Raw genomic sequence first — 15536 nt, forward strand, 5'->3', positions numbered from 1 at the left:
TTTCATAAATATAAATAATAATATGCAGAAAGTCCACATGCATGAAATAAGTTCTTAAATGCTGAAAAAACTTGAATATCAAATTACTCCATTATCCTTGACACTCTCTGCAGGGTATAATCATCATCGCGCAAGATTGAATACATTTCTTGCTTTAATTATAAAAGAAAATGTATTCAAACTTGCACGATGATGATTTTTTATTTGCTTTGAGAAACTTAACTTGGAGAAATTGATTTTACGAGGAGAAGTTTTGTTAATCTGGGAACGAACAGCGTAAATCCTTTGCTGATCTCGCTGACCTTTTTGGATTGTAACTGAAAGCGCCAATAGACCCAAGGGGGTCTTTCTTTGAGGTGAGCAGGCATTTCACACTGAGGTGGTGAACATTTTCAGCACATATTCCTTGCAGAGAGTGTCACGGATAATGAAGTAATTTGATATTCACATTTTTTCAGCATTCAAGAACTTATTTCATGCATGTGGACTTTCTGCATATTATTATTTATATTTATGAAATGTGGTCACTATTGTATTCAGATAGTAACTGGAGTTTATTATTAATTATACATTTGATTATATTTGATTATTATTAATTATACATTTGAGGTTTAGTGCACTATTATTTGTTATATATAATATTACTTGTTGCCTTATGTTGTTTTAAAAAAAATCAACATTTCTGTCTTCATACATTATGCGTAAATTGGAATGGCCTGAAAAATCTTTATTTCATATTTAAAACAGGCTTTGTTCAGGACAGTGGCCATGATGGTTCCTGATTATGCCATGATAGCTGAGATAGTTCTATACTCCTGCGGCTTTGTCACAGCAAGGCCTTTGTCGGTGAAAATTGTGGCAACATATCGTCTGTGCTCAGAACAGTTATCATCCCAGCATCATTACGACTATGGAATGAGAGCTGTAAAATCAGTGCTGACTGCGGCAGGAAATTTGAAGGTACACACACGCATACTAAAGTACATGTTGTTGTAGATGGATGTAAAACTTGTGTTTTTCACTGTGTGTGTATATATAGAAGTGGACATTCAAACATTTGATTATTTTTTTACTTTTTTAAGCTTCATTTGTGGTTCTTACATCATTTATATGTCATTCATAAAAAATGTATAGACACCCAGTTAAGCGCATTTCTTACAACAGCTCTGAAAATTCTAGTACATTAGTAGGTTTATCACAAAAGCCCAGATAAAGCAAAGTGCAATATATGTTTGCATGGCTACTCTCCAATTATGTGCAGGTATAATGTACTATACATTTTAGTACCTGCTAAGACCTACCCAAGACCTCAATATGCAAATGAAATGCAATGACAAACTCAGCTATCCTAATAATTGGTTGTAGGGTATAAAATTCACCGCAGTGTCCTAATATATAAAGTTAGCTTTAGTAAAGTCAAAACTGCCACAGTAACTTCTCTGGGTTGCCAACAGCGTAGCGGAGGACACAGAAACTCTTTATGGATTTAGAAACAGTATAGATCTAGAAATAAAATGTAGACTAGTGTCTTATTTTAGAATGTAGCAAGTATTTACTTCATACAGGAGTTTAGTCTGTTATGAAGGAAAGCAGAAATGTAGTGTCACAACATAAAACTTTTTCTTTGTAGAGTTTTCTCTTGCAATATTCTAGTCATCATATCTCAATTTGAAAAAATATATTTATTTATAAAAACGAGACAAGAAAAATTTCCTAAAATATAAATGTTTTAGTACTCTATATAAAATAATTGTGTCCCCAAATGTAAGTTATCATTCAAATTTTTAACTTTTATTATATAAATGTTTACATTTTTCATTTCCACAGCTTAAATACCCCTCTGAAAATGAAGAGATTTTGCTGTTGAGGTCAATTATTGATGTAAACCTTCCAAAATTTTTGTCCCACGATCTCCCACTTTTTGAGGTAAGACATTTCATGTTGATTCTGGCCATCATGTGGTTTCTGAGTATCTCTCCCATTAATTTACTATGTTTCCAAAAACAAAACAGTGCTTTAAAATGTGTAAAATATCTTAGTGTGTTCTAATTGCACATTTAGTTATATTAATAAACCAATCTGTCCATAAGTCACAATATATCCATATGTTCAACGTATTTTAGAAAGCAGGATCCACATGAAAATCAACTCAAAAGACCCCATTGTATTTTATTGTGTGTTTTTTTTTTTATGTCGCTATATCTGGAGTATTCTTGTAATTGTAATGAAAAAGAGATAAAACATGCCAGTGTTTCTAATAAAACATTTAAAGTTACATATGAAATGAGGAAACTGGGATAGTATAAAGGGAAAATTAATGGTTTTGGTTGTACCAGCTTAAAGTAAATTTATCAACCATTTTAATTGTCTCTAAAAGTAAAAATTCTGCTTATGCGTGGATGCCATAAGATGATTAATTTCACCTTTATTGTAAGAAAACTCTTCTTTGTGTGCCTTTATGAAATGATGTTCACATTATTACTTGTGGCCTGATTTTTTTTTTATTTTTTTTTTATTGTTTAAAATAGAGAAGGAAAATATACAGTATATGAAAACACTATGTATTGCATTTCCAGTTTATGTAATTGCTGTTCTTCTTGACTTCTAGGTCAAAAAGATATAGTTGCATAGGTAATAAGGTTAAAAAAAAGACTGATGCCCATCAAGTTGAATCTCTCAGTCTTCCATTTCCAGCAACATTGTCTAAATTCATACATTTGACCCTTTTTGCTGTAACTCCCATAGTTATTTAAAAGAATAATAGAGGAAGTGAAATGGTGTTTTTGTTTCCCCCAATTTTCATGTTAAAATTCTTAGACCCCTTTCACACTGAGACACTTTACAGGTGCTATAGTGCTAAAAGCAGCACCTGCAAAGCACCTGTAAAGCGCCTCTCCTGTCACTCCAATGTGAGCTGGAGCGGTGCGCTGCAGGATGTCAAAAGGTGGTTGAGGTGCTTTGGGAGCAGTGCATTCACCGCTCCTAAAGCTCCCCTGCCCATCGGTTAAAATCTCCGCTCTAGCAGTGCCATCTTAAGAGCATTATAGGCCCCCAGGCAATATAGTGCACTGGGGCCCTGTCTACACAATCATGCATGACTGCCCATCAAATGCAGCTTCACTGTGCCTGTGAATGTTGCCTCACTGTGCCCGTGAATGCAGCCTCGCTGTGCCCATCAAATGCAGCCTCACTGTGTCCATGAAGGCAGCCTCACTGTGCCCATGAATGCAGCATCACTGTGCCCACCATTGCAGCCTCACTGTGCCTGTGAATGCAGTCTTAATGTACCCACCATTGCAGCCTCACTGTGCCCATGAATTCAGCCTAACTGTGCCCACCATTGCAGCCTCACTGTGCCCACCATTGCAGCCTCACTGTGCCCATGAATGCAGCCTAACTGTGCCCACCATTGCAGCCTCACTGTGCCCGTGAATGCAGCCTCAGTGTGGATGGGGGATCGCAGGATGGCTGGAATGAGGGGTGGATGGGGGTATCACAGGATGGCTGGGATGGGGGGATCGCAGGATGGCTGCAATGGGGGGTGGATGAGGGGATTGCAGGATGGCTAGGATGGGGGGCTCGCAGGATGGCTGGGATGGGGGGGTGGATGGCGCAGGATGGCTGGGATGGGGGAGATTGCAAAATGGATGGGATGGGGGATCCCAGGATGGCTGGGAGGGGGGTGGATGGGGGATCCAAGAATGGCTGGGATGAGGAGTGGATGGGGGGAACGCATGATGGCTGGTATGGGGGATCGCAGGATGGCTGGGATGGGGGGGTGGATGGTGGGATCGTAGGATGGCTGGGATGGGGGGTAGATGGGGGGATCGCAGAATGGCTGGGATGGGGGGATCGCAGGATGGCTGGAATGGGGGTGGATGGGGGGATCACAGGATGGGATGGGGAGTGGAAGGGGAGATTGCAGGATTCAGGATGAATGGAGGTGGACAGAGAGCTCAGAAGAGAAAGCATAAACAGTGCAATTCAGATTGAGACACAGAACACTTCCCCCGTTCTCAGCACACACTCTCCTTATCTCCTGCAGAGTCCTGTACAGATGAAGCAGACAGAACAAGTAGTACTCTGTGTCTGCAGCCTGAGCCCAGCTTTTGTCTTCCAATAATCTGATAAAATTCTGGGCACAGGCTTCACCAGAAATCTGTCATCTGTCAGGCACAGCTTAACTGCAGCGACTTTTCTATCAGGCGCACACTGACTTGCCCTCCTCCATTGCAAAGCACCTCCTCATCTTCAGTACAGTAACAGATCAGCAACTGACCCCGTACCCACGCATGCACAGTTATGGTTTGAGTACAGGATGATTTCTATGAGCTGCAGCCAATCACCAGAAGGACAAGCAGCCGGAAGGTCCAATCAAAGAAGATTTTCACACGCACAGTGCGGGATTCTGTGTGCACGTTTGGGACAGTGGGAAAGCCAGTCTGGTCCTGGCTGGGGGCCCCACCTGCCTAGCGTGCCCATGCAAAAAACGGCTTTGCTCACTAGTGGGCCAAAAAGCGCTGCTAAAACTACGTTAAAGCGCTGCTAAAAATAGCGTTGCTTTACCACCAACGCCCGGGCGCTGTGAGTGTAAAAGTGCCCTTACTGAATGTTCATAATAATAATATAGGATACGCTTTAGCTTAGTTGGTTAAAGATAAACAATGTTTGCTTAGTTGAAATAAAAACTTGTAGTTAGAAACGTCATCATTATTATGAGCTGGGAATCATGGTATGCTTATTTTGCTCTGCACAAGCATGAGTAAACCTGTCATATTTCTGTCTTGCATCACTGTGAAACAGTATCCCTACACATGCATGGTATTGTTTTGTAATATACCCAGGCAATACATTTCCCTTTAAAGGATGTCCTATCACACGCAAGGCTACCAACAATAAGTTGGCAAGATCCCAAGCATGCATGGTAATGACCAATTTGTACTTCCACTCCCATGCATGTGTGGGATCGAGGTGCCACATTTATGACATCACAGCATGCTCAGTAGGAAAATACACCAGCACACGTGTACGTTTTGGCCACTGTATTTGCTGACATCACTGTCAAGACTGAACATGCGCTATAGGAAAATAGACAACATCATGACAAGGAAAAGTTAGTAATTGGGCATGAACCAACCATGAAATGCATATGCAAGTGCAGAAAGATGGTGCAAGTAGAAAGGCTGCACATACCCACCCTCCCACCTGCTCTCACAACTGCACCATGATGCCTGACCCTCACACTCTCCCTTGTACTCACTACAGCTTCTTTGAATGTCACATCCTTACTCACCCCTTTGTACCTGGACTCCCCCTGTGCTTTCAGCACCAGGCCTGTATGCCTCGCCCTCTCACCACACGTAAACCCAATAACCACTGAAAATACACACCTGACCCCATCACTCCTCACTCTCACCACCACCACTGTACCTGCCCCCATACTAACCTCCTGTTTTTACCATCACACCTGATGCCATTCTGGCCCCCCATCGCCCCACCTTGACCATTTTAGTGCAGGCTCACTAATGCTGTTAGAAAATAAACTAAAGTTACAGTTATATTTATAAATTTGTAGACCATTGCAAAAAGTACACTTGTTCCTTTGCCAAATAAGCAAGTGTTTATCGATAAAATGCTTCTATTCAACCACTGCCAATTAATTTACTGTATATAGAGTGCATTAGAGCGGGAAAAGCTTCTAGGAGATGGAACAGTTCTTTGAAGAAAGATAAGACTGTGAGACTTTCTGTGATTTAGGTTGATCCGTGAAAAATATTTTTTTTTGCTTTTACTTTACACCTTTTCCTTCTCATTTTGAGATTCCCATGATGAGGGAATCTATGTTAAGAAACTTTTGAGCTTTTATGCCGGTTGTGACTGGGGCTTTGTGTTGGGTAGCGCCAACATGGTGTCAGTCTGATACTTATATGCTGGTTGAACTTTTAATGTTTCTGGTTTGAATTTTCCTATATAATCATCTAATTTGATTTAAACTCTAATGACATTAAAAGACAATAAATGTATTTATGTTTAACCTCTTCCCACCCAGGTACGTCATATGACGTCCTTGACTTTGTGGGGGTATATCTGAATGAGGTCTGCAGCTACAGGCATCATTCAGATATCGTCTTTTTCAGCTGGCAATTCCCTACGTGATCGTTCTTACGGGCGGCGAGAGGGGACACCCCCCTCCCGCCACCCTCTGGTGCTTCTACCGACTCACGGATTTCATCAGTGAGTCAGAGACAGGATCCGCCGGCCCTGGATGGTGACCATAGAGATTTCCGGATGTTCGCTGGAGTCTCTATGATCGTTCAGAGGCCAGGCGTGATATTATGACATCACTCCTGGCCTCTGCATTCAAACAAATGGTGGGAAGCCGAGATCGTTTATTTATTTTTTTATTTTTTATTTCAGGCTTCCCAGCCTAGAGGTGAGATGTGGGGTCTTATTGACCCCATATCTCACTGTGACCGATCATGCCATATTCCTATTACAAGGGATGTTTACATTCCTTATATTAGGAATAAAAGTGATCACATTTTTTTTTTCAAAAGTGTCAAACTAAAAAAAGTCAACTAAAATTAACAATAAAAAAAATAATTAAAGCGCCCTGTCCCCGTGTGCTCACACGCAGAAGCGAACGCATACGTAAGTCCCACCCACATATGAAAACAGTGTTCAAACCACACATGGGAGGTATCACTGTGAACGTTACAGCAGGAACAATAATTCTAGCCCTAGACCTCCTCTGTAACTCAAAACAAGTAACCAGTAAAAATGTTTAAATCTTCGCATTTTTAAGTACCGAAGTTTGGTGCCATTCCACAAGCATTGCAATTTTGAAGCATGACATGTTAGGTATCTATTTACTTGGCGTAACTTTATCTTTCACATTATGCAAAAAAAATTGGGCTAACTTTAATGTTTTGTTTTTTTTAAAGCATGAAACTGTTTTTTTTCCAAAAAAAAAGTGTTTTGAAAAATTGCAAATACAATGCGAGATAAAAAGTTGCAATTACCACTATTGTATTCTCTAGGGTCTTTGCTAAAAATATATATAATATTTGGGGGTTCTATGTAATTTTCTAGCAAAAAAATTATGACTTTTACCCGTAGGAGAGAAATGTCAGAATTGGCCTGGATGAAAAGTCGTTAAATAGTTTTATTTGTAGCACGGGTCTGTCAACCAGCAGGCCTGCCAGAGGATCCAGTCCAAGATTTTTTTAGGTAGAAGGTAATTAGTTAATTTTTAAGTATAATTATATATTATTCTTATATTTAAATCCTTTAATAAATCCGAACTGTCATCTTGACACTCATACAAGCTTACTCCTTTATTGATTTATACTGCAGAAAGAAATCAATCCCATGTTTGGCCAATAATGGTCTTAGTTGTAGCATTTCCTTAAAGAAAATAGGTAGAAAATGTGTGTAGCCACAAAATAGGCATTGCAATGACAGGAGTTTAGTGACCGACAAAAAAGTATGCATTCAAAACATCATTTTTGTACTTACTGTATACTGGTGTCTTCTTGGATTAGAACAAATTGTTTCTAATATAGAGGAACTATGATGTGGTGGTAGCACCAATACAGCAAGCGTTTCATTCCAGTGCCTTTGTTTGATGAAGCATTATCTTCTTAAGGTCTGGGAAGAAGACCTTGCACATTCATACACGTTGAGAGCAGTGGCAAAAAAGAGAGGCACTGTAAAAAAATATATATATATATATCAGGGAAGAGAGCCAGAATAGGCATAGAGAGATAGCAATAATATTGGGTAGAAAGAACGAATGAACACAGAATGGAATCATACTCAGGGAAGAATGATTTCCAAGATGGAAAATAGAGATAGCAAAAGAGAGAGCAGACAGGTATGAGAAGAGAGCAAGGAAAAAAGGTATCTGTATCAATAAGAGGAGCCAATAAAAGGGAACTGAAAAATGAAAGTTAAGAGGAGAGTTGTGGCGTACACTCTCTAAAGATGTAAATCTAAATGTGTTCCAGAAACGTGGTACTGCAAAGGATAGATCAAGTGTACTTCTCTTTTATATTATATTTACTTCTATTAACGTTAATGCAATTATAAGACACTTTTTAACATAAAATAAACACATTTGATGGTAATATAATGATCTTTTTTTTTTTATTTCTATTGAGAATTTTTCAAAAGTTTGCATATACATTTTGTTACAGCAGAATAGATACAATGTATACATGGAAAGTCTTTATAACTTCAAAATGAAATAGGAATCAAATCAATACAGTAGTTGCTGGTTGTACGTATTATCACTTTTAATTCAAGCAAAAATAACACGTAGAGAAGTACAATGACACATCTTTCCAGTAAATACCAGTGGGTACAAGCTGTTTATTTTGTGTGAAAAGCATATTTTGATATACAGTCTAATAAAGAGACATAATTGATATACAGTCTAATAATGAGACATAAAATAAATACTGCAGCTGATAACTACTATTACCCCCCCCCCCCCCCCCCCCATTCAGACAGTCCCAGGTATGTCCTAGATTCTCCATGGAAATACAAGACAGAGGTTATAAATCCATCAAAGGTATGAAAATAGGTCTACAATATGCCAGGGATGTCATAGTGATCATTTTTGAGCAAAGATACTGTAGTCTTTGATTACAGCTTTTACTCTTTTTTTGTTCTCCTCAGGGTATAACATCTGACCTGTTTCCAGGGGTGAAACTGCCTAAAGCTGACTATCAGATTTTCATGGATGCTATAAAGGAAAATTGTGAGCGTATGAATTTACAGATGACTGGCTTTTTTGCAGAAAAGATTTTGCAGATTTATGAAATGATGATTGTGCGTCATGGATTTATGATTGTTGGGGAACCCTTTGGAGGAAAGACCTCTGCTTATCGAGTCCTGGCAGCAGCACTGAATGACATATGTGAAAAGGTAAGCGTGGCAAGATTTAATTCATAATAGTCCTAGTGATTGACATGTGTTTACAAAAATTAATAAATGCCCATAGCATGCAATTATTTTTGTCATCATCTCTAAAAGAAATGCAAACTTTTACCATGAGTACATCATTTTGTTGCTGTTGGATATGTATAGACTGTGCATTTCTTTTTCCTTCAATTTTGATGGTTTCCACCTTTCACCTCAACTAAAACATTCTAAACAGAGCTACACCAGAGTTTGCACTCTGAAATTTTAGTAAATCAACCCCCATGTCTTTAATAAATGAGAAAGAAAACTGGATTTTTGAACTTACCAAAAATGTGATTCTTGGAGTTTATTATGGGGTTGAGACCCACCCCTTCGCATTTGTGATCTATTCATAATACTGCTTTTTTCCAAACTGAAGCATTATGGGAGTTGAAAAGGGTATACCTGGCTGACCAACATATTTTTTATTTGTCAGTGTCAAATTCCTTTGTAGGCAGCAATATAATCCTATTTTTCAGTTACTCACCACCTATATTCTTTATGGAAAGCTTCCCCACAGTGCTACAGCTGGTGAATAGACTTCCAGAATTTTAAAGATTATTTTAAACAAAAGTTCATTGCTTGTTGTACCAGGCTAAACATCCTTAAATCTAATGCCGCGTACACACGATCGGAATTCCGGACAGAAAAAGACAGATGAGAGCTTTTCATCGGAAAATACGACCATGTGTATGCTCCATCGGAATTTAGCTGTCCGCATTTCCACCAGCCAAAAATTGATAGCATGTTCTCAATTTTTCCAGACGGGAAATTACGCTCGTGTGTATGCAATTCCAACACGCTAAAAATCACACATGCTCAGATTCAACTACGAGACGGAAGCTATTGGCTACTGGCTATTGAACTTCCTTTTTCTAGTCCCGTCGTACGTGTTGTACGTCACCGCGTTCTAAACGATCGGAATTTGGTGTGTCCGTGTGTAGGCAAGACAGCTTTAGTGGAATTCCATTGGAATTCCGTCGGGAAAACCATCAGAGCTTTTTCTGACGAGAATTCAGATCGTGTGTACACGGCATAAGAACAACCAAACCTAGTGGAATGCAGAAGGGGGTGATGCCATTTTTCAGCTAATCATTCAATATGAAATATTGTATATGAATTTCCTTTCAACGTTTTTATTATTTAATTGCCAGTTACAGTATAGAACATTAAGAAAATTGTATTCATCAACAGTCACCAATAGCACATGCTTCTCAAAGTCTTTAACCATATTTTACTAAGTGTAGATATTCTGTCCAGATTAAAGAGGTTGTAAACCTCCATTGGTAAGTTGTACCTATAGGTAAGCCTATAATAAGACTTACCTATAGGTAGTGTAAATATCTCCTAAACATTGCCACTGCACTGATTATGTAATTGGCGCATGTGCTGTGAAGAAGCAGCCTCCCATGCCATTTCTTCACTAGCGAGTGCCATGACTGGTGGCTCCCAAACGCATGTTCAGGATTGATGTCACACGACTTTGGCCAGTCACAGAGCCAGAGTCCACAGTGCCAGAAGTAAGAGGGGTGAACATGGATGCGATTCTTATGCTTTTACTTTGCAGGGGGAAAAAAAAGGAAGTAAAACCCATCAGGGTTTGCTTCCTCTTTAACCGTGATAAAAGTAAACATCCTTTCTCATTTATTTTTCATTCTGCAAATTTTCCCAATTAGAGTATATCCCAAGAAAAAATTCAAATGAAGGCCTATGTCTTCCTATTTTTCGAAAATATAATCAAGCCAGTCACTTGACAAAGATCGTTGATTAGACCTGACATGACTAGAATTGACTAGACTTGATTAGACATGGAATCTAGGTGATGGGTCTCACACAGTTGCAGTTAAATTAATTTATTTGAAAGGTGTTTGATAGATGTTAAAGCACAACAATTGCAAGAGTCATGTGTTCATGGTAATAGCATTAGGTGGAAGAGGCAAGAATTCAGACTTATATATTAGTATATTGTCTTCTAAAATGTTTAACTTTTTAAATTCATACATATATGGCAAACTCAGAATGACAGGTGATTTTGGCTGGACCTTTTAGATAATGGGGGTGTTTCATCACACCTTAAAGTAATTCACATATATACCATGACACCTGTGTCTTGGATCTGTAGAGGTAAAATAGATGGCGATAGAGTTCTCTCATTTATTCTCTGTAGAGCTGGCACAGATCTGGGCAGTGTAAAGCGGGTCTGCTCTGCATCTTTGGTTTTCCTTTGAGTATAATAATTACAAGTGGGTAGGAGCCCTCATATAGGGTTTTTAGTATAAAAGTACACCTGTACATAGCAGAAAAGATCACACAATTAAACAAAATATCTTTTATGTGCTGAATGAATGGCTGTAAATAATTTAAAGACGGAAGAAAAAAAAGAAAAATAGGCTCCATCAACTCAAAATATATCCAAATTCTCTGAATTTTGATAATGAAGTCTGAACAATTTAACATCTGGTATATTCTTCTACAAGCTCAGATATAAATATAATTTTGCTTGACTTGTCTTTTAATGTTTGCATATTTTAACTTTGATTTGAAAACTTGATTTCTTTTAGGGACTCTTAGATGAAAATAAGGTTCAAATTACAGTGATAAATCCAAAGTCCATAACCATGGGTCAACTTTATGGACAATTTGACCCAGTGTCTCACGAATGGTCAGATGGAATATTGGCGGTTAGTTTCAGAGCATTTGCTTCTTCAACGGTAAGTAATGAAAATGTATATAATTAATTTATATTAACATTGTAAATTGTATGGAAAGCAAATATTTTACATTTATAAATGCAATTTAAAATTAAGTACACATTTTTGGCCACTAAACCTTTTGGGTTAAAGTGTACCTTATTATATTTGCAATATATTCACTGTCAATTGAATTATGTGCTGCATATAGAACTACATAATTTGAACTAAAGCAGGGGCAATTTTTTACTCCAAGAGAACACTATGTACAATGTAGATCTTCCATGCAAAAATGAGATTATTAAATGTGTGAAGCAACACTACAGGCAGTCCTATAAAGAGTGGCGCAGACATCTCACATCTGCATGACAAATGTTGGTAGGTGCAACAGATTCATGGACTTGTTGAAATCATATAAATGAATTTTTTACAAAGGTGTGCCAATCTTCTAGAAAATGCTGGAAAGTAGAGATGACCTTCCAAGCTGACATGCCAGCACTGCAGGAGTTAAATAACTGGAACAGCAAGGCTGCACTTGGAGCCCATCTTACCAATCATGTAAATGACCCAGAAGAATCACACAGCTCTCCACAACCATACACATAGTTCAGCACAGGAGGATCACACAGCTGTCCCTAGTAGTGTATACAGCACAGAAGGATCACATAGCACTCCACGGCCCCCTAAATATACAACATGCCAATGAACAGTAGAAGCTGTGAGCAGTGTTGTATTTTGGCCTAGGCCAACAAGGCTCAGGCCTAGGCGGCACTTTGTGGAGAGTGGCAAAAAAGCCACCCCCCACAAGAGAAAGACCCTGCACCCTCCTCCTGGCTGTCGGACGCTGGGTCGCCATCAGTGGAGTACACCTGAATCCAGTGGCACTGGCATCACTATGGGGGTGTGTGGGGAACAGGAAGCAGTAGTAGTGGGTGCCGTCGCTCCCCCTGTCCCCACAAAGCGGTGTTGTCTTCCCTTGCTTTGATTGCCAGTGGCGCTGTGACAGGGAGAGGAGAGCTGCAGCGTCTGTATTTCTCCCCCCGCTCACCCCTCTCCTTTCTCCTGTTAGCTGAACAGGTGAAGAGAAAGAGAGCGACTCCAATCATGTTCCCTGTGACGCCACCGGCTTCCTGCCTGCTGTGATTTCCTCCCAATTGGCCACAGCAGAAGGGCCAATCAGAAGACACTGGGGGGGGGGGGTGGGCATCATGGGAAAGGTAGCCCCAGAAGACTGGCCTCCCCAGTGTATCTACAGACTGCAGGCTACAGTCCCCCAGCATGCATGCACTCTGGAGAGGGGAGAGAGAGAGCCTGGAACCCGGCAAAAAGCAGAGTGCTACAGGAGAAGAGAAAAAAAGAAGACAGGGGAAGTCAGAGAGAGCCACGCTGTACCCGCACCACTATAGAGAGAGCCACGCTCTACCCACACCACTAGAGGGGGAGCCATGCTGTACCCGCACCACCAGAGAGGGAGCCACGCTGTACCTGCACTACCAGAGCAGAAGCCACGCTGTACCCGCACCACCAGAGAGGGAGCCACGCTGTACCCGTACCACTAGAGAGGGAGCCACGCTGTACCCGTACCACTAGAGAGGGAGCCATGCTGTACCTGCACCACCAGAGAGAGAGCCACGCTCTACCTGCCCCACCAAAGGGGTAGAAAGATAGAGCCACTGCCAGGGTACAGACATGCTACACTACTGACTAGAGTCAGCCTGGGTAACCTAGAGTGAGCAAACGACCAGCCAGAGGGATCACTGTTCCGGTTTCGCTGGTCTGGTAACAGTGCATGTTGGCCATTATCCATTACTGTTCCTAGGGACTGAGCCATTAGTAAGTGCCTAACCTGCTATCCTCTAGGCTTATTGATCACCACAATGTCCCTCTCTGTCCTCTTCCCATGGTGTCCCTCTCTGTCCTCTTCCCGCCGTGTCCCTCTCTGTCCTCTTCCCGCGGTGTCCCTCTCTGTCCTCTTCCCGCGGCACCCCTCTCTGTCCACTTCCCTCTGCATCTCTCTCTGTCCTCCCCACTCGGCATCCCTCTCTGTCCTCCTCCCACGGCGTCCCTCTCTGTCCTCCTCCTGCGGCGTCCATCTCTGTCCTCCTCCCACGGCGTCCATCTCTGTCCTCCTTCCGCGGCGTCCATCCCTGTCCTCTTACCGCAGCGCCACTCTCTGACCTCTTCCCACAGCATCCCTCTCTATCCTCTTCCAGCGGCGTTCCTCTGTCCTCTTCCTGTGATGTCCCTTTATCCTCCTCCACTTTGTCCTCCTCCTGCGGCATCCCTCTGCCCTCTTCCCACGGAGTCCCTCTGTCCTCCTCCCATGTAATCCCTCTGTCTTCCTCCTATGAAGATGACAGGGCGGGTCTTAAAAGGGAAGGGGTGAGGCCTTGGCAGGAAGGGGTGGGTCATATTTTAATTAGGGGGTGCGCAAGTTTAGTCGGGCCTAGGGCAGTGCAAAACCACTGGCTGTGAGCAGCCACCCCCTGAAATAACCAGATCACTATTGCTTGTTTGTTGAATTCTTTATGGGTAAACACTAGCTGGCAGTTATTCTTGTTGGTGATTTAGCAATGTTATTGGCACAGGACTTGATATGTTTCAAGGTGACATACAAACTCCCTTTACAGGCATAACAGGTAGACATATTTAAACAAACAAAAAAAAGCTTTGAATTTGTTAATTTGTTATGAATATTGCAGAATTCAGTGCTTGAACCATATTCATACTTATTCCTCACACAAACTCTCTAACCATAATATACAATATTGTGAAATGATGCAGAGCCAGTGAATATTACAAGAATACACATAAAAACAAATAAGTAAATAGTGTTCAGTGTGCCAAACGTGATGTCTCTATTAAATAAAAATTAATATCTGTTTGGAAAAAAAAGATCTTCCACCATCCAACAGATTTTTGTAGTGTAATGAAAATACAGAATGCTGCCACCTTAATCAAATGCACACTCACCAGACCATAAGATCTTCCCCAGGTGTATGTGCTTCACTTATTTGATCAAGTGGGTGTTGCCTTTTGCTGCTGCCTAAAGCCCCGTACACACGAGAGGACTTATGTCCGACAGACTTCCGAAGGAGTCCTGCCGGAGTTCTGCCGGAGTTCCGACAGAGTTCTGACGGACTTTTCGACTGAGCGGACTTGGCCACACACAATCACACCAAACTCCGACGGATTCGAACGTGATGACGTACGACTGGACTCGAATAAGGAAGTTCATAGCCAGTAGCCAATAGCTGCCCTAGCGTCGGTTTTAGTCCGTCGGAATAGCATACACACGAGCGAATTTTTCGAAGGGACCGGGTCCGGCGGAGTTCCGACGGAAAAATTTGAAGCATGTTCCATTTTCTAAAGTCCGTCAGACTTTTGCGAATCAAAAGTTTGTTGCAGCCCACACACGATCGAATAGTCTGACGGAATCATTCCGTCAGACTTTGGATGTTGAAAAGTCCGCTCGTGTGTACGCGGCATAAGAGGAGTGATTGCGGAGTTGAAGGGCATACACCCGGGGAAGATTTGTGCCTGAGAAACATGCTGTATTTATTGTGCCTATTACAGCTTATGGTCTTTTGGGTGTGCATTTGGTTAAGGTGGTGGCACGCTATGTTTTCGTTACACTACAAGGATCTGCTAGATGGCAGAAGATCTTTTTTATGTGAATATACTGTATATGAACTTTTTTGAGAGAGACTTCGTGTTTGGCACATTGAACACTGTTTACTTAATTTTTTTTTTTTATATTCACTGCCGCTGCGATATTGTAATTTTTTAGGTTTGGGTATATCAAACTTTGTTTGCCAGCAGCCACACGTGTTATCACAGCTCATATTCATTATGACATGTTTATTCTAACTATAATAG

General features: G+C 40.9%; 1 protein-coding gene across 2 annotated transcripts in view; it reads left to right on the forward strand.

Annotated features, from left to right (window-relative positions):
- DNAH7 (dynein axonemal heavy chain 7) overlaps positions 1–15536 on the forward strand; it is a 498098-nt gene that overhangs the window by 181675 nt on the left and 300887 nt on the right. For both annotated transcript variants that reach the window (XM_077448738.1, XM_077448739.1), the window contains exons 27-30: positions 748–960; positions 1828–1926; positions 8683–8931; positions 11529–11678. In XM_077448738.1, the coding sequence (XP_077304864.1) occupies positions 748–960; positions 1828–1926; positions 8683–8931; positions 11529–11678 (711 nt within the window). The remainder of the gene's footprint in view (positions 1–747; positions 961–1827; positions 1927–8682; positions 8932–11528; positions 11679–15536) is intronic.

This window comes from Lithobates pipiens, unplaced genomic scaffold (assembly GCF_037356315.1).
Source record: "Lithobates pipiens isolate NorthernLeopardFrog02 unplaced genomic scaffold, aLitPip1_a1.2 Scaffold_22, whole genome shotgun sequence".
Classification (NCBI taxonomy): Eukaryota; Metazoa; Chordata; class Amphibia; order Anura; family Ranidae; genus Lithobates; species Lithobates pipiens.